Source organism: Doryrhamphus excisus, chromosome 6, assembly GCF_030265055.1.
Source record: "Doryrhamphus excisus isolate RoL2022-K1 chromosome 6, RoL_Dexc_1.0, whole genome shotgun sequence".
Taxonomy (NCBI): domain Eukaryota; kingdom Metazoa; phylum Chordata; class Actinopteri; order Syngnathiformes; family Syngnathidae; genus Doryrhamphus; species Doryrhamphus excisus.
The window spans coordinates 10,961,755-10,982,114 of record NC_080471.1 but is presented as its reverse complement, the minus strand read 5'-3'; the positions used below and the strand labels follow the sequence as shown (position 1 = coordinate 10,982,114).

Sequence of the window (20,360 nt, the reverse complement as noted above, 5' to 3'; positions counted from 1 at the left end):
GTTTTTCAGAAATGACTAAATGATCATTGTTTCATGGTAGACTATGTTCTATTATTAGTGAAAACATATTGAAATACAAGTGATATGTAGTATTCCGGTCACTTGGCACTGGATGTTGAGGGACTGTCTTGGCTGACAGATTTCTTCAACATTGCGAAGAAATTGGGAACAGTAACTTTGGCTTGGCAGACCCCCTTTTCAAAAATGGGTGACTTGAGGATGTATTCCAATTATAGGGCGATCACACTCCTCCTTGGGAAAGTTTATTCCAGGGTGCTGGAGAGAAGGGTACAACCATTAGTCGAACCTCAGCTACAAGAGGTGCAATGTGGTTTTCGTCCTGGCTACAGAAGACTGGACCAGCTCTACACCCTCACAAGGGTGCTGGAGGGTACATGGGTGTTTGCCCAACCGGTCTACATGTGCTTTGTGGACTTGGAAAAGGCATTCGACCGTGGGGGATGCTCTGGGAGTACGGGATGGGTGGCGCACTACTACATGCCATTCGGTTTTTGTACAAACGGAGCAGGAACTTGGTTTGCGTTGCCAGCAGTAAGTTGAGCCTGTTTCCGGTGAGCGTTGGCCTCAGCCAAAGCTGCCCTTTCTTTTAAGGTCATGCCACAACACCTCAATAGGATTCAGGTCAGGACTCGGACTTTGCCACTCCAAAGTCTTTGTTTTGTTTTTCTTCAGCCATTCTTAGGTGGATTAGCTGGTGTCTTTTGGACCATTGTTCTTCTGCAAAGTTTTAGTTGTCTGGCAACTCCTGGGAAGGTTTCCCACTATTCTATTTTTTCCATTTGTGGATAATGGCTCTCTCTGTGGTTTTCTGGCGTCCTAAAGCTTTACAAATGTCTTCATAACCTTTTGCAGATGGATAAATCTTAATCTCAGTTGTTTTAAAGTGTATGGACATTTTTACAGTTAGGTTGTTTTGCATTGAAGTTACCAGTCACCTTTGTAGTTTTTATTATGCCACAAAGTTTTTTTAGGTGAGGTGAATATTGAAAATTGTATATTGGTGGGATGTGTAAGTTTGAATAATTCTGATACAAATCTTATGTTAACTGCAACTACCACTGAATGTTGACTTGTTTCAGATTAATTTCTGAAAAACAAATATTGAGACACTCTTTTGGACAGAATGTCTCCCCGAGACGTTGTTTGGTCCAACCATAAATTCCATCTATTATTTCCAAAAATCAGTGCATCTTGCCTAAATTTGTCTGTATTAGCATGACTTTCTAAAATAGACATGAATGAGATTGTTTCCTTTTCAATATAACTGATGAATCATTTATTAACTTTTAGGTACATGTTTGGCACAATATAATGCATGTATTGCTCAGCTTCAACCACAAAACAAGCATTAGATGCATCGTCTAGTTGAAATTTACAGTACCTTCATTCGAAAACATGACTTCCTCAAGCGCAAATGCAAACAGTCACCCATCTTCTTTTCTGCTGCTCCAGTGCAGACCCGAGGACTTGTTCCTTGCTGACATTAGACAAGAGGCGGGTTACACAAGTTCTAGGATATCAAAATCTGGCAAATAGTAAGGGAATGTGTCTGTGGATTAAGGACATTTATATTCATGAAATTACTTAGAAGTAAAGCTCGTGCAAAGATTAAGTTATCTTGAAATGTATTCAGGCAAGAGCAGCATGGCCTTAAGTGTTGCAGATGTTATCCAGAGTAAAGTGGCATATAGAATGAGATGACTATTGAATATGTAATGTGTGGTTGTGCAAAGGAATCACAAAAAAGTTGTTGCATACTTCAGTTATGTATTTGTATGTACGTACCGATTATTCAATCAATACAAACAAGCTTCAAATTAAAAAAAAGTAATTTTTTGTTGCAGCCCTTGTATAAAATAATGACATTGTCCAATTGTCATTATTCTCAACATGTATGCCATTATATCACCATATACGTAATTTCTAGGAGATTGTAGTTGAGTAACTCATACAAAGGAGGATAAGAGTGGAATGTTGTCCATTCGATTTGTCAATCTTCCCATCACGTTTTCTGGGATGCGCCCTTCATTGTGTGCTCTCACAAAAACATCTTAGCTTAGAAAAACAGATCGATTTTAACATCAAGAAGACAGAACAGTGGTAACAGCCTTGGAAAAATGAATATTTTGCCTTACTGTAGTTTCCATTTTTCAGCCATTTGCAGACCTGCAAACTTATTAAATAAAAATCCATACTTTTCCATTCTTGCGTAGGAAGCCTGAAAAAACAGTTTATTTTACAGCTTATCATAGTAACCATCATCCATAAAGTGGAACAACCTGAAGTGTAAACCTATCGCTTTACTGCAAACACAAATCAAGGTTATGCAGTTTTAAGACTCAAATTGTAATCCCCAAGTATTTCCTCCACTATGGACATTTTAACCTTAAATTTGGTCTAGACTTGAAATAAAAGGTGCATTTTTTTCCCCTTTTGTAAACAGTTTGGCCTTGATGGAATTTCCAAGTGTATTTTTAACTTGCAACTCAAAGCTAAATTAAGTATGAAAAATAGACAAATAGACAGTTTTTGATCTTGCAGTGTTTTTGTGATTGCAACTTTTTCAATTTGCAGTACTTTGCCCATGTCAGTCACTGTAAGACTGTACAAAAGAAAAGGAGCCATGTGTTATAGTTAGTGTTAAAATGAAAGCTTGTTTACAAGCTATGTTTGATTTTTAGTGACTTATGCTGCTTACTTTTTTCAGGCAAGCATCCTTCCATGACCAAAAACATGCAAGCAGGGCTAAAAGGAGGCTAACGTGAACTTGGCCGAGGATGTACGTGCTTGCTTGCCTGCCTGCAAATATTTTGGACTAGTGGATTGGATTCACAGGTCAAAATGGACGTCCTGCAAGCGGCTGAAACAATGTCCATTCAGGCGTGACAATGACGCAAACAGACTCTTGCTGTCGTCCACCGTGGCCCCGTCAATGCGAACCACCACTGACTTGTCACCAAGGTGAGTGCCCTCTGCTGGCCACTCCAGTCCCATGTGATGGCGGTGAACCTGCCAACACGTGAACATCTTCTAAATAACATGCAGGGGCATATTAACTACTCCACAAACATCTTACCTTGAAGAGTGAGCCATCAGCACAGTGCCACACGATGCCCTCAATCAGGCCCTCGGAGCCCCCACGAAACCATGAGTAAAGCTGCTGGAAGTCCACTGGAGGAGGATTTCTGATACAGAGGCTCCCATGGGACACCAGGAAATGAATGGGCTGCTTCTTAGACCCCAACCCTGTTGTTAGCATGGAAAAACTGTTTGACAGAGTGGGGAAAAACGTCAAAGAAACCAAAGAGAACAGTTTTTATTTACTCAACGGACCCTAATATGGAACAAGATAAGGTCAAGAAAACGGACCCTAATATGGAACAAGATAAGGTCAAGAAAATAGGTCCATTCCTACTATGGCAGTTTAGTGTTAGTGGGAACTTTAAATACCTACGTCACTCACAGTGTAGACAGAACTCATAAAGGATAAAGATTAAATAAAATAATTAAACTAATAAAAATAGAACAACTACTTTTACCCCCATGGTTGTCTTGCACACAGGAAGTGGCGTACAAGGGAGGGAGAGACAGGCTTATTAAAAACAAAAAAAACACTGCTTAGTTATCACTGTTCATTTTATAGGAGCAGATCCTATAAACCATATTTATCTATGGTGATGGTCACTGTATTTGAGCAGCTTGGACCAGGCAGGCAGTTTAGATTGGAACATTTTACAATGTCCAATTTCACTTCCTCACACTTGGGGAAAAAAGTGAACTAAAGAGAACAAAACTGACATTGTCCTTCATCGATGTAGAAATGCTTATTTGCCCGCCGCGTACTTCACTTTCGGTTTCTTTTCATCCCGTATTAATATTCATGACAGTGTGCAGGAAACGTCGTAACACGAGCACCACTTGAATAGAAAAATCTGTAAAGTTGAACAGCCCTACTGCTGTCAATTAATCAAGCAATGTTGGATGATATTACCATAAGGGTTTCCATTGACGTTGGTTCCAATCAGCTCTAGAGTTTGTTCCAGTAAGTCGGCTAGCGGGACTGCAGCGATTTCTAATGTGTCTTCATTGTTCAGGACAGGTCTGAGGACCAGAGCAGACCCCACGCTGTTGTCCACCACAGACGAGTGCCAGCAGTACTGCTTGTTGTCGTCCTCCACCGGAACCCAGCCTGGACATACCAAATCTCTCATCAATGCAGAACTATGATGCTAGAGGTGTGACGGTTCACCAACGACAAAGTTCAGTACATACTTACCTAATTTTGGTTACAGTAAGAGAACAAAATGCAAAACTAACAAAATACTACCTGCAATAAAAAAAACTGCAATGTGAATGCAGATAATATTGCCAGTCAAATGTTCGGACACACTTCCTCATGCTATTTAATGAGAAAGTTCGTCCAAACTTGTGTATAATAGCTGTACAACACTTTCCACTGTCTCTAAAATGGACATTTAAAGAGTGCTAATAAGCAAGAGATGTCTGACTCATTCATGTTGTCATTCAGCGCTGCCAATCAATTCATCATCACGTTGATGTCGTAATGTGTTTACATCACTTGCTCTTCAACGCACTGCTGACAAACAAGCAGCTCGGCCGTTAGGAAATGTAACAAGCAACGTCACGGGGGCAGATCATCATCACGGCCTCCATACAAATGCTAAACCATATGCTGCGCTCATCGTTCACAAGCTAGCACGTGTCATTAGGCAGCTAGACAATGCCACTTAATGGATATGCTTTCACTAGTGACAGAAACATTATTGCTCTGTTGTAATTCAGCCACAATTTTTGTTTTTCCAGTAAGAAGCACCTTCTTAAGGTCATGCCAAAGTTTTAGAAATGGCTTTCAAACCTTTTCCAATAAGGGGCACAGTCCCGTTTTCACACAGGGCCATGCAAGTTTGGATTCTTTTCTCCCTTAATAATGAAAAGTTTCATTTAAAAACTGCATTTTGTCTATTGTTGTGTTGTCATTGACTAATACTTAAATTTAATGATCTGAGGCAAACCCTTTTTCACCCCACTGTACATGTATTACATACCTGATGATGACGAATTGAGTTACTATTAGCAATTAAGGACACTGCCATGTCAACAGACCTGGAATGTGACCGTATTCATCAGGAATGGGATGACCATTGTGATGTATCACTCTGTGAGCCGGGATCCATGTGTCTGGGACCGTCTTAAAGTCTTCCTTGACGTTCCATATGAAACCTGAAAATGAATACAGTTGTCATCCAAGCCAAATCAAAGCAAAGCAGTTGGGCTATTGCACAAAAGCAGCAGAAATCAAAGTCCAACTTAAGGCTGAGGTATATTCTAAACACATATACATAGCTATGATAGATATATATATATATATATATACACACACAAATATATATATATATATATATATATATATATATATATATATATATATATATATATATATATACACACACACACAAATATATATATATATATATATATACACACAAATATATATATACACAAATATATATATATATATATATATACATATATATATATATACACAAATATATATATATATATATATATATATATATATATATACATATATATATATACACAAATATATATACACACAAATATATATATATATATATACACACAAATATATATATATATATATACATATATATATATACACAAATATATATATACACAAATATATATATATATATATATATATATATATATACACAAATATATATATTAGAGCTGTCAAAAATAACGATTTAACGGCGGTAATTCATTTATTTAATGTTATTGTTAATGTTATTGTTAATGCTATTTTATGTTGAATCGTTTAGAGTATTTAACGCATACACACCATGCACGCCTCAGGTCAGATGGATCTTTATAACTTCATTCTGACCTGAACACACACTGCAGTACAATTCCAACACTAAATACTGTGTGTATCGCCATCCCACACGTCTTTGGATATTATTATCACTCACTTCCTAACTCTGAAGCAATTTAATGAGATTCAAGTGCCACTACACTTAAGCGCACGGCTTTCTTTAGCGGCAGCCCGCAATGACCACAAAACTTCACCATGCTCTGGATCGCAGGAGGTGACATCCTATAGGATTCACATGTTTTTCCTAAAAGACAACATACGGTGCTTGTAGCACAAGTGTTCAAAACACCGCTATGGTGGTGGAGGTGGTGAGGGGACATAGCAGGGATGTACAAACAAACAAAAACGTGAAAAGGGAAAATACACTTCTCATAAAGGTGAAGGCGAAGTGGTGTTCAAGACCCACTGTATACGATGATGACGACGGCTGTGTTGGTGTGAGAGATGGGGAAGAGTAGATGAGGTCGACAGCATTTCACTCACATTATGTCAATTTCCACGAGACTCCGTATTTAACAGCAAACTAAATGAATCAGAATCCTATTCATAAGTACTCGATAAATCAAAAAAAAATTTCAGTTGAATACTCGATTACTAAAATATTTGATAGCTGCAGCCATACTTTTCACTTTCCTTTTATTTAACGCACCCCATCAAAAGAGTCTGCCTCACACTTGGGAGACAATGAAGGGGAAAAACCTAAAAGGAATAAATGTATGGGCTTTCAAGTTCACTCTGTATGTTGTAACCATGAAATGTGGTAACACGGAACAACATAAAACAAAGACTACCTGTAATATAATGTTATTATATTGTAATATATATTGCAATATAATGTTATTATATTACCTTTAGAGCTCCTGAGAGAATACTGATATTTCTTGAACCTCTTCTCAGCCTGTTTGTTGGGTTTCCGGTCCAGTCGAGCCCACAATTGAGGTTTCCCTTTAAGGATTAAAAAAAAAAACTTTCACTTCCACCACAAGACTTTAATAAGATTTCAATTTCTCGTGGTGGCCTTCTCACCTTTGTAGAGTGTAACATAACAGCAAGTGCCATCCAGTTTCTCGGTGGCGAGAGCACAGTTGATGTCAGCTTCCAACACTGCAGGGTTGACAATTGCAGTGGCGACAACATGAAATGGCTGAAAAACAACAGATGCAGACACAATGATGAAATAGTGACTCAAGTCATTCATAAAACAAGCATTATTGACGATGATCACTGGCTGCTATTACACGACCGTGATTAAGGGGCATTTTTCAAAGGAAACAGACATAGGCTACAATACAAGTTTCTGACTGATCAAACAAGGTGGACTCCTTTGATACAATCAATATCTAAAGCATACATACATATATACACATACATAACACAATATCACGATAGCTCTGATTTGAGGGCAAACGTTTTAATGTAATTCATAAAGATAATTAAAACGAGTATGCATTGAATATTTGGAAATAGTAGAAATGCTGAGTTTATATGCCAAGTAATGAAACCCCTCATCTGCCCGTCACGTTGAAAACACTCACTTGACAGTCACGTTTTCGAGACGGTTCTTCCTTCACTTCAGTCATAAAAACACACGACACTTTCTGCTGGACCGAGCATAGACGTCGCATTTTTACTACTATGGTTTAAATATTCACAACGAGACCAAGAATATTAGCGTCGACCATAAATGAAAATTGAACGCTTGTAGTGTGTCCAGTGGAGACTGTGATGTTCATTTCCGGACACGTGACTCGCTTTTTCTTCTACTACGGTTCCAAGTGAGCTGCTTCTTCTTCGCTGACTACTGGCCGCTGGGGATATTACAACAAAACGCATTAACACATTTTTATCGAAAGTTTATTGAATTTACGTAACATAAAACATTTCCGGGACAACCAAACAATCGGTTTCATTCACTGGCCACAATATTAGGTACATAATCTAATGTGATCAAGTGCAAATATGGTGATCATAATGTTCAGTTTTCATTGACATTGTTAAAGTATTCATGCAAATAATTGTACTTCAACAACTGTTCTGTATCATACTGTCTCTATTTCTCTATTCAGCTCCATTAGAAAAGCATGTATTCCAGCACTGCCATCAACAATAATGAAAATATTTATATCATATTAAATCACTGACCTTGTCAGGAAAAACTGAGCTTTATTATTGTGCTGCCAAGACAAACTATGTTGCGTCGCTATTCCTCATTTGTGGGTTCACACACAGCATGATGTCACTGGAGTACTTCCTGTCTTCAGTCTCCTCCTCCTCCTCGTTGTCTTCAAGATGATGCTGGTTCAGGTCAATGTGCTTCCACATCTTGGCTTCCATGTCGTCCCCCTGTGGCCCCCGGGACCTAAAGGTTTGATATTTTCTTTGACAGAAGAGCATTATGAATTAAACGAAGTTGTCTGTAGCATATTTATGATGTCCTTGTCAAGGATACAGTCAACATACAGTCTAAGTTAGATCTATTTGCACAAGATTGGTCATGGAATGGCAATTCAATTTTATTTTGTCTTTGTTCCGGTACTGCAGCATATATGGGATTGCAGCATTTTTAAAGGTGTGTTTTTAGTTTTGGATTATTTCTGTATTTGGAGTTATTGGACATTGCGGGCTGTTTACCCCAGTAAATTTAGGACATTTCCTTGTTATACGGTAGACAATTCACTTCCATGGAGCACCAAATGATCAACCATTGAACCAAAAATCCATCAAAATGAACCTTATGATGGGAATGGTGCAGGATCCCAAGTATTTATCATTTAACGTATAGGAGCGTCCAAAACAAGAACGGTTTCACACTTTTGGGGGTGAAAAACAACAGTTGTTAATATACAGCGGAGTGAGGCCACGTTGATGAACTGCCCATTTTGATACAACCACCAACATGGGAAGCAACGGAAGATGGCCTAAACCAGGAAATGGATATCCTGGCACCCTATTGGAACCATTACTGGCTGCCTTAAGCCCACTCCCATGCTCCACCTGCCAGTGTTAGCCGGAATAGTCCAGGTTGGCCTCTGAATGTGCCAGTCGTGTCTTAGGAAGGCCCTGAGACACAACGCTAATGAGCTGAATATTTGATGTATTTGATGATCGCATATGAAATAATAATAAGAAGAGTGAGGCGGTGCAAAATAAAAGTTGCTAAGAAGAGTGGAGTGAGGCCTCTCCCAGCCAACAACAGTCGGCGAGTGGAGTTACCATCAAGGATGCACCTGAAACCAAAAATGGCGATGTTGAAGCTAAATTACTGTATCTTCTAGCAAAGGATGAAAGGACAGCAATGTATGTGGGAGATACAGTAGGTGGTGTCAGAGGCACTCCCTCCTGTTCCTGTGAGTAAGTGAGGAATGTACCTGATTAATATTTTGGGAGACCAAGCATTAAGATCAGGTCATGGATGGGATGAGATGGGAGGAAAAACAAAAGTGTTTCTTTTTTGGCTGCACGGCGGTCGAGTGGTTAGCATGCAGGACTCACAACTAGGAGACCCGAATTCAATTCCACCCTAGGCCATATCTGTGTGGAGTTTGCATGTTCTCCCCGTGCATGCGTGGGTTTTCTCCAGGGACTCCGGTTTCCTCCCACCTTATAATTTGTGACTCAAAATTATCCATAGGTATGAATGTGAGTGTGAATGGTTGTTTGTCTATATGTGCCCTGTGATTGGCTGGCCACCAGTCCAGGGTGTACTCCACCTCTCGCCCAAAGACAGCTGGGATAGGCTCCAGCACCCCCCCCCCCCCCCACCCTCGTGAGGATAAGCGGTAGAAAATGAATGAATGAGTGTATATATACTTACAGTTTGTAGTAGCATAGTCCTCCTGCTGCAGTCCCAATCAGGAAGACGACGCTGAGGACAATGAGGACTGTTGAAACTGCTGAGAGAAACACGCAGACACCCAGTATTTACTACACATTTGTATAGATGCACATGCTAATTCAAATGCAGTTTGTCCATTAAAAAGTGTGGTACTGCTGGAACAACTTTGACGACTACTGCGCCTCATTGTTTCAAATGTGTTTCATATGCTGCTCTTTGCGTCTTTTAAATTGCCCATCAGGTATAAATAAAGTGTTTGAAATTGAAATGACCCTTATATAATCTTAAATTATGAACATACATGTTTAGTTCAGTGTCTGTAACAGACACAGTAAGTCCAAATCAGGACAAGCACATACCTCTCGAGGAGGACTTGGCAGGCATGTCAGACTGCTGCAGCACAGAGTGACTGGAAGTATGATGCGCTGACCTGCTGACAGCTGGCGATGAAGTGATGACATGAGAAGAAAAAGTAGTTCTGATGGAGAAGTAAAGACCAGGCGGGGAAGTGGTGACGAGTATGGGCCACGGAAGTGTCTGAACTTGGGGGTGACCTTCTGACGTGGGAGCCACTGCACGCTCAGGGGTTTCTGTGGTTTTTGGAGGTGGTGATGGCAAAGCTGCTGAGGACATGAGCGGATGTGTTTGAGGTGTTGATGAGATGAACGATGTTGACGTTTGCGGGATAACTGTTGATGATGAATCCGCTGAATCTGAAAAGTGATGAGAACAAATCAAACAAATTCAGACAAGGTTCTGACCTCAAAGTGACGGATTCCTCGTACAGCGTGCCTGGTATCTGTCTTACTGCTGGATTGTGTATTTATAAAAATGAAACATACTTGGCTGAAATACCACAATCATCAAAATTTCCATAACTGACCATAAGACAACATTTGGTTTTTGTGTGTGGACGGGTAAAAGTGGAGGTTTGCCCTGGAAAGGAGAGGAATGAAGATTAGCATGTGAGTGAGGTTGCAGGGAGAAGAGATACAGAAGGTGGAGAATTTTAAGTACTTGGGGTCAACGGTTCAGAACAACGGAGATTGTGAAAAGGAGGTGAAGAAGCATGTGCAGATAGGATGGAACGGGTGGAGAAAAGTGTCGGGTGTGATGTGTGATAGAAGAGTTTCAGCTAAAATGAAAGGAAAGGTATACAAAACTGTGGTGAGACCAGCCATGCTGAGGTTCTCATTGGGAGTGACCAGGATGGATAGGATCAGGAACGAGTACATTAGAGGAAAGAAATGTGCAACATTATTTCATGTTCATTCATTTTCTACCGCTTTTCCTCACAAGGGTCGCGGGGGTGCTGGAGCTTATCCCAGCTGTCTTTGGGCGTGAGGCGAGGTACACCCTGGACTGGTCGCCAGCCAATCACAGGGCACAATTATTTCATGTTATTAAATCTTATTTAATAACAGAACATAATGTTATTGACTTCATTGGTTGGTGAGTGTGCCTTATAACAATCATGAGCAATTTAAAAAAACATTCAATGTTTCTTGTGTTCAGTGTAAGTGTGTGTTGATTTTAATGACAATGTACACATTATTTGTGCGTCTAATATCTCCCTATTGCAAACACAGTACCTGCTGCAGAGAAGCAGAAGACACCAAATTTTTGGTTCTCCCTCGCGTACCACTTGACCAGTCCAGTTTTCCCATTCCCACATTTGCTGCTTGCCGTCAGCCGAGGGACGACTGCCACCTGTTCAGCTATCCAGCCAAATCTGGGAAGACGGACACACCGGTAGGACAAAACAAATTTCCAGCTTCAGAGGTGCCATCACACCATACTTGCAGGTCTCCAGGCTGTGCTGCAGGGCCTCCTCCATGTTGGCAGTGGTTGCCATGGTAGCATTAAGAGACTGGCAAGCTGTGCGGGCGTCAGTAAAGTTGAAAGTGTACTTTTCTCCTTCAATGAGCAGAAAGACTCCAGCTGATCTTTGACTCTCAAGGACTGCAGAAAGAAGTTGTACACAATAGATACCATACTGGTGCTAATCTGGTTCCACCTGTTTTGTACCAATTAAAGACATCAATACCTTTGTTCTTATATGAATGACCTACAATGATCTGGATTCTAGTGGTAATGCAGATTGATCGAGTGCCAGTCTATTATTTGCTTTCATATTGGATCCCTTTCCACTGCATTTGTACTTCATAAGGTATGCTCCCAAATAAACAGAAAATGACAACTACTGGGTATACCACTGGGCATCCTACTGTAGTTAATAATACTGTATATTCATTCATTTTCTACTGCTTTTTCCTCACGAGGGTCACGGGGGTGCTGGAGCCTATCCCAGCTGTCTTCGGGCGAGAGGCGGGGTACACCCTGGACTGGTCGCCAGCCAATCACAGGGCACATATAGACAAACAACCATTCACACTCACATTCATACCTATGGACAATTTGGAGTCGCCAATTAACCTAGCATGTTTTTGGAATGTGGGAGGAAACCGGAATACCCGGAGAAAACCCACGCATGCACGGGGAGAACATGCAAACTCCACACAGAGATGGCCGAGGGTGGAATTGAACCCTGGTCATAATACTGTATATGTATGTCCAAATCTAATAGACTTGCCTGATGCACTTTCATTTCACATTATGAGAACCAACACAAACGCTGCATACATCAATAAAAAAACAACAAAATAATAAAATAAATAGCAGTAGTAATACTACTACTACTAATAATAAGAAGAAGAATACATTCATTATGGTGGTAATTAGTTAAAGGTAGTTAACATTTTAAAAACAGCTCGCTGATGTCAATCAAAAGAGAACATTATTATCTGTGAAGGCACAATTTCTGTATTATATCTCATGGCGTTTATCATCACAAGCAAATAAGCCTACACCAATTAAAAGCATTGCAAAGGTGAAAGTGTAACTAACCAGTGTATCTAAGGTGCATACCTTTAAGGAGAGCGGAGGCCGTCACTAACAACAGGGCTGTAAACATGATCAGTATAAAGCAAGTCATGGAATAAGTGTTCCTGCCGTGGTCTGGCACAAAGTGGACGTGTTGGACAAACCTGAGCGTGATGGAGTGGACAGGAGAGGAAACAGGAAGTGAGGGTCAAATCTGCACCATGGCCCGTTTAGGAGATAACGTCCTGACAAGGACCAGCGCTGTCATTAATGTTCTTATTGTCTAATTCTATGTCCATGTTTATGTCCAATCCACCTCTGGTTAAAGCTTACGGAACCTTTCCACACAACTAGTGAGCTTTAATCCACTCTGCACAGCTAACGCTGCCCTGACATTTGCTGTTTTTGTGCCATGTCAGCGGTACCTCAGCTCTGACCGACTGGAATTTCCTTCTCCATGTTCCGGCACTCCTGTTGTTTCGCTCACCTCCCTCTGAACCTCAGGTCCTGCCATGGTAGTCTTTCCTCTTTTGAGTGTATAGTGTGGGATTTTGTAGTTCCCAGGACCCTGAATCATACCCATAGAGTCTGAATCTCTTTTATAACTTTATTCGGACCTGAACACAACAGCAGTGATATTCCTGTTATCACCAACTCCATCCATTCTCTATACCGCTTATCCTCACGAAAGTTGCGGGCATGCTGGAGCTTATCCCATCTGTCTTTGGGCGAGGGGCTGGGTACAACCTGGACTGGTCGCCAGCCAATCACAGGGCACATATAGACAAACAACCATTCACACTCACATTCATACCTATGGACAATTTGGAGTCGCCGATTAACCTAGCATGTTTTTGGAATGTGGGAGGAAACCGGAGAAAACCCATGCATGCACAGGGAGAACATGCAAACTCCACACAGAGATGCCTGAGGCGGGAATCGAACCCAGGTGTCCTAGCTGTGTGGCCTGCGCCACTAGTAGATCAACGTGCAGCCTTCACCAACTCTCAATACAGAAAAAAATGGGTATATTACAGACATATTTGCAAATGGTGATTAATCACGATTAATTAATTTGAAAACGTGATTAATGTACGTATTTAAAATTGTAATAATGACCCAGTGTTTGTGCTTCAAATGTAGCACATATTGTTGTCTCTTTCTCAGCCATTTGATACCACATAAGTGACAAAAACAACATACATCAGACTTTTGCGTTACTGTTCCATGATGCTGCTTGTAGGCCAAATACGGAGTTTCTGGTTCCGTGGGATCCTCGCTTGATGAGTCCTCCTGCAGACAAAACACAGGAGGTATGAGAAGCTAACATGAATGTTTTGTGTCCTCATGCTCATGTTACCTGATGTATAATGGATGAAACTCAGGTCAGCGTGACACTGCACTGAGAAGAACGCCTGTGCGGTGAAGTGTCGACACAAGCTCCTCTGGAAAGGCTCAGAGATGGCTCTCCGAGCCAAATCCCACACTGACCTGCATTCAGCCGGCTCCTCAGACGACAGCCTGAGCAAGTCCCTCTCCTTGAGCAGGGTCAGCTTCGGGAAGGGGACCACTGAGGAGGTCAGGGTTCTGTCCAGGCCTACACGAAGGCCCTTGAGAGTGGTCAGGCCAGTGAGTGCTGTCAGCAACAACGGTTCCTTCCTGCAGATCAACCACCTGCAAGGAGAACTGGTCCGAAAGAGGAAGGTGAGGAGGAAGATTAAGGCTAGAAGTTCCAGTTCTGGTATGTAAAAATGACAACTTTGTGGTTCACACCAGGAGTGTGAGGACCTGAGAAGGGAGAACAAGTTCTTGTCCAATGAGATTCGCATGGAGAGGATCGCCATGCGCTCAGAGAATGAGCTGATGATGAGGAATCTGAGGAACGTCAACCAGGAGCTGCAGACTCAAGTCAAGGACGTATGTTATGACACTTTCAGATAAAACCAAGACTTAGAACATGGAGACCTGACTACTTTTCCATAAGTCTACACAGTACATATCTTTCTTAGATGTGTCGAAATGTTGTGGCTGACCTGTAATCCCGAAAGTAGGTACGCTGCCAGCATCAGTTTTCAACATCAAAGCATTGTGTTTCCTCACCCGGTTAGATGAAGCAGCGTCTGTACCAGAGTCAGCAGAGGGCGACGTTGTGCTCACAGGCTGTGGATGAAGCAGAGGCGCTCAGAGGGGAGGCCGACAAAGGCAGGGCTCTCGCCGAGGCCCGTGCCATCGCCATCCAGCAAGATAAGGAGGCGGCTCAGGATGACAGGAAACGCTTGATGGCACAAGTGGAGCAACTTCAGAAGGAGGTTTGCTGATATGACCGTTGACCCTTTTGAAAAACAACAAAGTGAATTGTGACCAACACTTCTGCTGTCTCCAGCGCTGTGATCTTCAGCTGGTGGTGGCACAGCTGGAGAGCAACATCTTTGAAACCAAGCTGAAACTCGACAGAATGTCTGGGGAGAAACAGGCTCTTCAGCAGGAGAACAAGGTTCTTGAGGAGGACCGGGACGCTCTGCGACACAAACTGAAACAGACCATGGAGGAGAACATCCAACTCAAAGAAAGGCCAGTAAAATTTTTACATTTGCTTTGCATAAAGTGGACCTGTTATGCTCTCTTTTCGACCCTTTGTATTGAGTTGTGGACTCCTATAGAGCAGCTACACACAATAACCCGCACAGAAAGGTTTCAAGATCTTCCAGAATCAGCACCTAATCGAGCTGTATTACCTAGGCTTTCCAAAACAGTCTGTTTCAATTTATTCTACCCACGGCCCGCCTTGAGGCACCCGCACTCCAATGTGATTGGTTACATTTCCAGGCGCTCCTGAAGACTTCCAGACTACTGCCGAACCCCAATTTCTAATTTTGTGGGTATAGGAGTTGATAATAAATGATTAAACCCTTTGGAGAGCTACTGGACAAGTGGTTTGGAACTCATTCATTCTCTACCGCTTTTCCTCACGAGGGTCGCGGGGGTGCTGGAGCCTATTCCAGCTGAAAGAAATCTCTTCGGGCGAGAGGTGGGGTACACCCTGGACTGGTCGCCAGCCAATCACAGGGCACATATAGACAAACAACCATTCACACTCACATTCATACCTATGGACAATTTAGAGTCACCAATTAACCTAGCATGTTTTTGGAATGTGGGAGGAAACCGAAGTACCCGGAGAAAACCCACGCATGCACGGGGAGAACATGCAAACTCCACACAGAGATGGCCGAGGGTGGGACTGAACCCTGGTCTCCTAGCTGTGAGGTCTGCGCGCTAACCACTCAACCGCCGTGCCGCCTGGTTTGGAACTACTGTTAGCTAAAGAGCGACTGATTGGAGACCCGCCACTTACCATGTATGAACTCAGAGTGGTAACGTAGGTCTGTGTGTGAGTGCAGACAACATCGATCTGAGGTCATTAAATGTCTTGTGCAGGACTACCCGTGTTTAAAGGGGACCTATCCTTTTTCCACTTTTCTGACCTATAAGTCTGAGGATCAAAAAGATCTGCAACTCCGTAACCAGAAAAAAGCCGAAAGAAACAAACTTTCAAATAATGACGTTTGCGCATTTCAAAGTGAGCCCTGAAAGAAGTTTGGGATGGCTCAAAACGCTCGGTTTCAAAAGGCGTGGTAAAACTGCCCCTTTGTGATGTCACAGAGGGGCAAACTTCCTTATATATAAACTGTCTTCCCTCCTCCAAGCACTGCTTCGCTGTTTACTTGCTAGCAATACCTTGAAAGGGAAATACACATTTGTTTACAATTCCTAAAGACGCCACCATCATGCCAAAGACGCCAACTAAGGATAATCAAGAGTGGTCTAAAGTCAAATAAGCACAATGAAAAGCAGTCAAATATGGACATTAAGAAGCCATTTAAAATCAAAAACAGATCATAAGAAGCAGTTTAAATCCTAAATGGATAGAAAAAAAGTTATATCTGTACAATAAGAAGCAGTTTAAAATATAATACAATTGATAAAAAGCAGTTTACAACTTAACAGGGTTACAAAAAAAAGAAACAGTTTGCAGATGACAAGAGGTGGCTCAACCCGAATACAGACAATAAGTAGTGATTTAAATCTACATATGGACAATACAAAGCTGTTTAAAGCCTAACTATGGATAAACTACGGATTACAAGAAGCAGTTCAAAGCCAAATAAGAATGATATGAAGCAGTTAAAAGGCAAATATGGAAAATAACATGGAGACTAGCCTTATACAGACAATAAGAGGCGATTAAAGAAAATATCAAGCACTTATAGAACCAAATAAAGATGATAAAAAAGTAGGGACAACACAAGTAAGTTTCAAGCAGAATATGGACGATAAGAAGCTGTTGAGAGCCAAATACAGACAACAAGAAGAGGTCTAAAGTCAAATATAGACCATAAACGCCAAATAAGAATGATAATAAGTTTGTTTTTAAACCAAATAATGACAATAAAAGCAAATGTGGATGATAAGAAGCAGTTTCAAGCCAAATACGGGCGATAAGAAGCGTGTGAGAGAGCAAATAGTCATGATTAAAACAACACATTCTTGTCTGCCGCTCATGTGAACTCAGTTGGACTGGTCACGGAATGATGATGGAAACCAGCTAGCATAGAAATGGAAAGTTCTTGTCAAGTTTTGATCAAATAGTCTCATTTCCACATTCACAGCGAGGCGGAATGGAAGCGCAAAGCTACTGCCTCCGAGGAGTCGAGCGAGCGGGCCGAGCGAGGCCGCCAGGAGGCTGAAGGAGAGTGGCGTCTGGCTGAGAAGGAACGTCGGGAGCGGGCAGCCGAGTGCCTCAATTGGAAGGAGAAATATCTGGTTCTGCACCACATGGTCCGAGCCCAGGAGGACATGAAGGCCCTGAGGCAGGACAAAAGTGTGAGAAGCACTTTACACCCCTAGTGGCAGTAGAGGGGAATACAAGTATAGTAGTACTTAAAACTACTACTCCTATTTGTTTGTGCAGTGCCAAGCCAACATCAAGAGCTACTTTCTCTGCATGACAGAAAGCGACCAGCGAGTGAAAATTCTTAAAAATCAAGACGGCTCACCCAGAAATTTTATGGTAAAGTTTCTACTTGTGTTAAGAAACAAAACAAATATGAAGACCATGTGATTCAATCCATGCCACAATTATGCAAACTGACTAAAAGAGAGTTGAATTATCATTTTACGTACTGAAAAACCACCTTGATTTTAATAAAAAGGACATTTAAAGTACATATAAAATATATGCAATATATATTATAAAATGGGCGGCACGGTGGTCGAGTGGTTAGCGAGCAGACCTCACAGCTAGGAGACCAGGGTTCAATTCCACCCTCGGCTATCTCTGTGTGGAGTTTTCATGTTCTCCCCGTGCATGCGTGGGTTTTCTCCCACATTCCAAAAACATGCTAGGTTAATTGGTGACTCCAAATTGTCCATAGGTATGAATGTGAGTGTGAATGGTTGTTTGTCTATGTGTGCCTGTGATTGGCTGGCGACCCAAAGACAGCTGGGATTGGCTCCAGCATCCCCCGCGACCCTCGTGAGGACAAGCGGAAGAAAATGAATTAAATATATTAAAAAATATATATATAAAAGTACATTTTAATTTAAGTATGAAAACCTTATAGTCACACCAGGATTTTTCAGTCCCTCACATATGTCTTTATGATCCAGGAGGGTGACCCGGTTTACATCTCTACACCAGAGTCCAACTCAGAAGAATCCGAGAGGAGCTCATCTAGGTAACAAACACAATTAGCAACATCTCCTAGCAAATAAATAAATAAAAAAACAATCATAGCATTAATATGTTTTCTTGAGTTTGGCCCTGTTTTGTTTGTTGCTCAATGAGAAAAAACAAAACCATTATTTAGAATTATTAGTATTTGCCGCTCTCTAGTGGTGAAACTGTGCACTTGAGTACTGACATAATTTTTTTCTCCATCCTGCATAGTTTTTGTTTTGCATTTTCCGGTTTTCCAGTTCTACTATTTATGTGTTGTTTTGAATTCCAGAAAATTCTCACCTAAACGACGACTTTGTCAATCATGTTGTGATGGTTGCTATGACTTCTTTCCAGGATGATGTTCCGAGTGAGCGCCCCGCTCTCTGTGAGGGATTCAGGGCCGAGTCACTTTGACGAGCTGCCACCTTTCGAAGGAGGACGTCCAGATTCTGCCAACCATCGAAGAGGCAGGAAGGTGGTGGACTACTTCTGGATCCCAACAGACCAGGACTAAATCAACATAGTATATGGAAGACAGACACATCATGTGACTTTGATTCAACTTCCGAGTGTTATTATGACCTATAACAGGCTTAGCAAATTGAATGAAAATACAGTTACTATATGAAAGATCCATTTAAATAAAGGATTATGTTCCATCAATGACGATGTCTTGTCTGTCACTGGGACATCATGTGGACTGGTGCATGTCTCCACTGTCATCATGCATCCAGTAGATGTGCATGGATGATCTCCACTGTCACGTCACTAACCCTTTTCAAAGAATGAATGAATGGAGCAAAATGAAGTATGGTATGGAGCTGCACGTCCACCATGATAGGGTGTATTAACTGGAATAGGCTGTTTATCAGACCATCGAAGTTTAAGGCCTGCACAAGGCCTCTGACTGGCAGCTGCAGGTCAACCTGCTAAAACACAACACATTCCAACAACAAATCTCCACCCAGACATACTCATTCTTCTAGACAATTGGTCATTTTGGAACTTACGGTACCCTGGAAAGATTGCATTGAGGAAAATAATGAGGAAACACGCCAAGTACCAGGAAGTGGTGGAGTATAGGGAGAGATGCTGGAGAACATTCTATGAGCATATAGAAGTCGGCTGTAGGGGTTTTGCAGGTCATTCACTTTGCAAAGTTAGTTGTTTGGACATCGTAGGGACGGCCAAGAAGAGGACCATTCAATCCATGAGTGAAGCCGCAGAGAAGGCCACGAGGGTTTGGAATAATCACACACATCTCCCTGCATGGACCACACAGGAATGCACCAAGATGCGGTAGTCAGACGGATGAGTGTTGCACACCTGATAGACCGTGTCAAGCGACACCTGTACAGGATCGCTAGGGACCTGGACGACAGCAACAAGGAGACCAAACTTTCACGTTTTGCAGACCACTGGCCTAGGGGAAGTCAATGAGGACAAATGAAACTGCCATTGGGATGCGGCCATATTTTTTCATGGTACTTAAATTACTTATCTTTCACAAGACAAAACAAGAACATTTCTCACAATTTTAAACATACCAAGCAAACGTTTTCCAGATGACGCCTTTCAAACTAAAATGATTTTCATTCTAAAAGTTCAACATTGTATGTTAATTGAAGCTTTTTCCCTTCCTTTTAGTTAACGAGCTGAACGTGACACATCTACAACTACAGTCCCTGAGAAAAGTCTTGTCGCTTATCCAAGTTGTAGGAACAACAAATAATAACTTGACTTGTAGTTGCTCAATTGGAATCAGAAATGACTTATATGAAAGGCAAAGCCCTCTAGATTATGCTTTTTATATCAAAATAAAGTTTTGTACCATTCATTGAGTTTTATCATTTAATTAGGACATAAAGGTCAGATTTTGCTTGGACAAAAGTCTTGTCGCATACAAAAAAATGTAGAAATAATACATATACTTAATTTTGAATACACAAATATGCTACAATAACATCAGAACATAAAGTCAT

The 20,360-nt window shown here is 41.4% G+C and overlaps 3 protein-coding genes across 6 annotated transcripts; 1 reads left to right on the top strand and 2 right to left on the bottom strand.

The window, feature by feature from the left end:
- Window positions 1–1,768: 1,768 nt before the first annotated feature.
- rlig1 (RNA 5'-phosphate and 3'-OH ligase 1) lies at window positions 1,769–7,699 on the bottom strand. Its single transcript, XM_058074640.1, has 7 exons — window positions 7,474–7,699; window positions 6,965–7,082; window positions 6,788–6,883; window positions 5,146–5,262; window positions 4,013–4,210; window positions 3,098–3,267; window positions 1,769–3,030 (listed from the first exon to the last, which is right to left on the bottom strand). Exons 1-7 carry the CDS (start codon window positions 7,561–7,563, stop codon window positions 2,851–2,853), a joined length of 969 nt encoding a protein of 322 aa, XP_057930623.1. The 5' UTR covers window positions 7,564–7,699; the 3' UTR covers window positions 1,769–2,850.
- Window positions 7,700–7,795: 96 nt separating this feature from the next.
- Window positions 7,796–12,788, bottom strand: lyve1b (lymphatic vessel endothelial hyaluronic receptor 1b). 4 transcript variants are annotated; one of them, XM_058074638.1, is made up of 6 exons: window positions 12,702–12,780; window positions 11,573–11,690; window positions 11,366–11,505; window positions 10,133–10,486; window positions 9,753–9,831; window positions 7,796–8,315 (listed from the first exon to the last, which is right to left on the bottom strand). In XM_058074638.1, the coding sequence occupies exons 1-6, from the start codon at window positions 12,766–12,768 to the stop codon at window positions 8,126–8,128; spliced, it is 948 nt and encodes a 315-aa protein (XP_057930621.1). In that variant the 5' UTR covers window positions 12,769–12,780; the 3' UTR covers window positions 7,796–8,125. The 4 variants fall into 4 exon arrangements, with proteins under 4 accessions (XP_057930621.1, XP_057930620.1, XP_057930622.1 ...); XM_058074637.1 differs by having other exon boundaries at window positions 7,797–8,315; window positions 9,753–9,828; window positions 11,573–11,735; window positions 12,702–12,788; XM_058074639.1 differs by having other exon boundaries at window positions 7,797–8,315; window positions 10,133–10,393; window positions 11,573–11,735; window positions 12,702–12,788.
- Window positions 12,789–15,107: 2,319 nt separating this feature from the next.
- LOC131131488 (uncharacterized) lies at window positions 15,108–19,007 on the top strand. The gene is made up of 5 exons (XM_058076234.1): window positions 15,108–15,227; window positions 17,327–17,540; window positions 17,629–17,727; window positions 18,327–18,394; window positions 18,733–19,007. Exons 1-5 carry the CDS (start codon window positions 15,112–15,114, stop codon window positions 18,890–18,892), a joined length of 657 nt encoding a protein of 218 aa, XP_057932217.1. The 5' UTR covers window positions 15,108–15,111; the 3' UTR covers window positions 18,893–19,007.
- The last annotated feature ends 1,353 nt before the right edge of the window (window positions 19,008–20,360 follow it).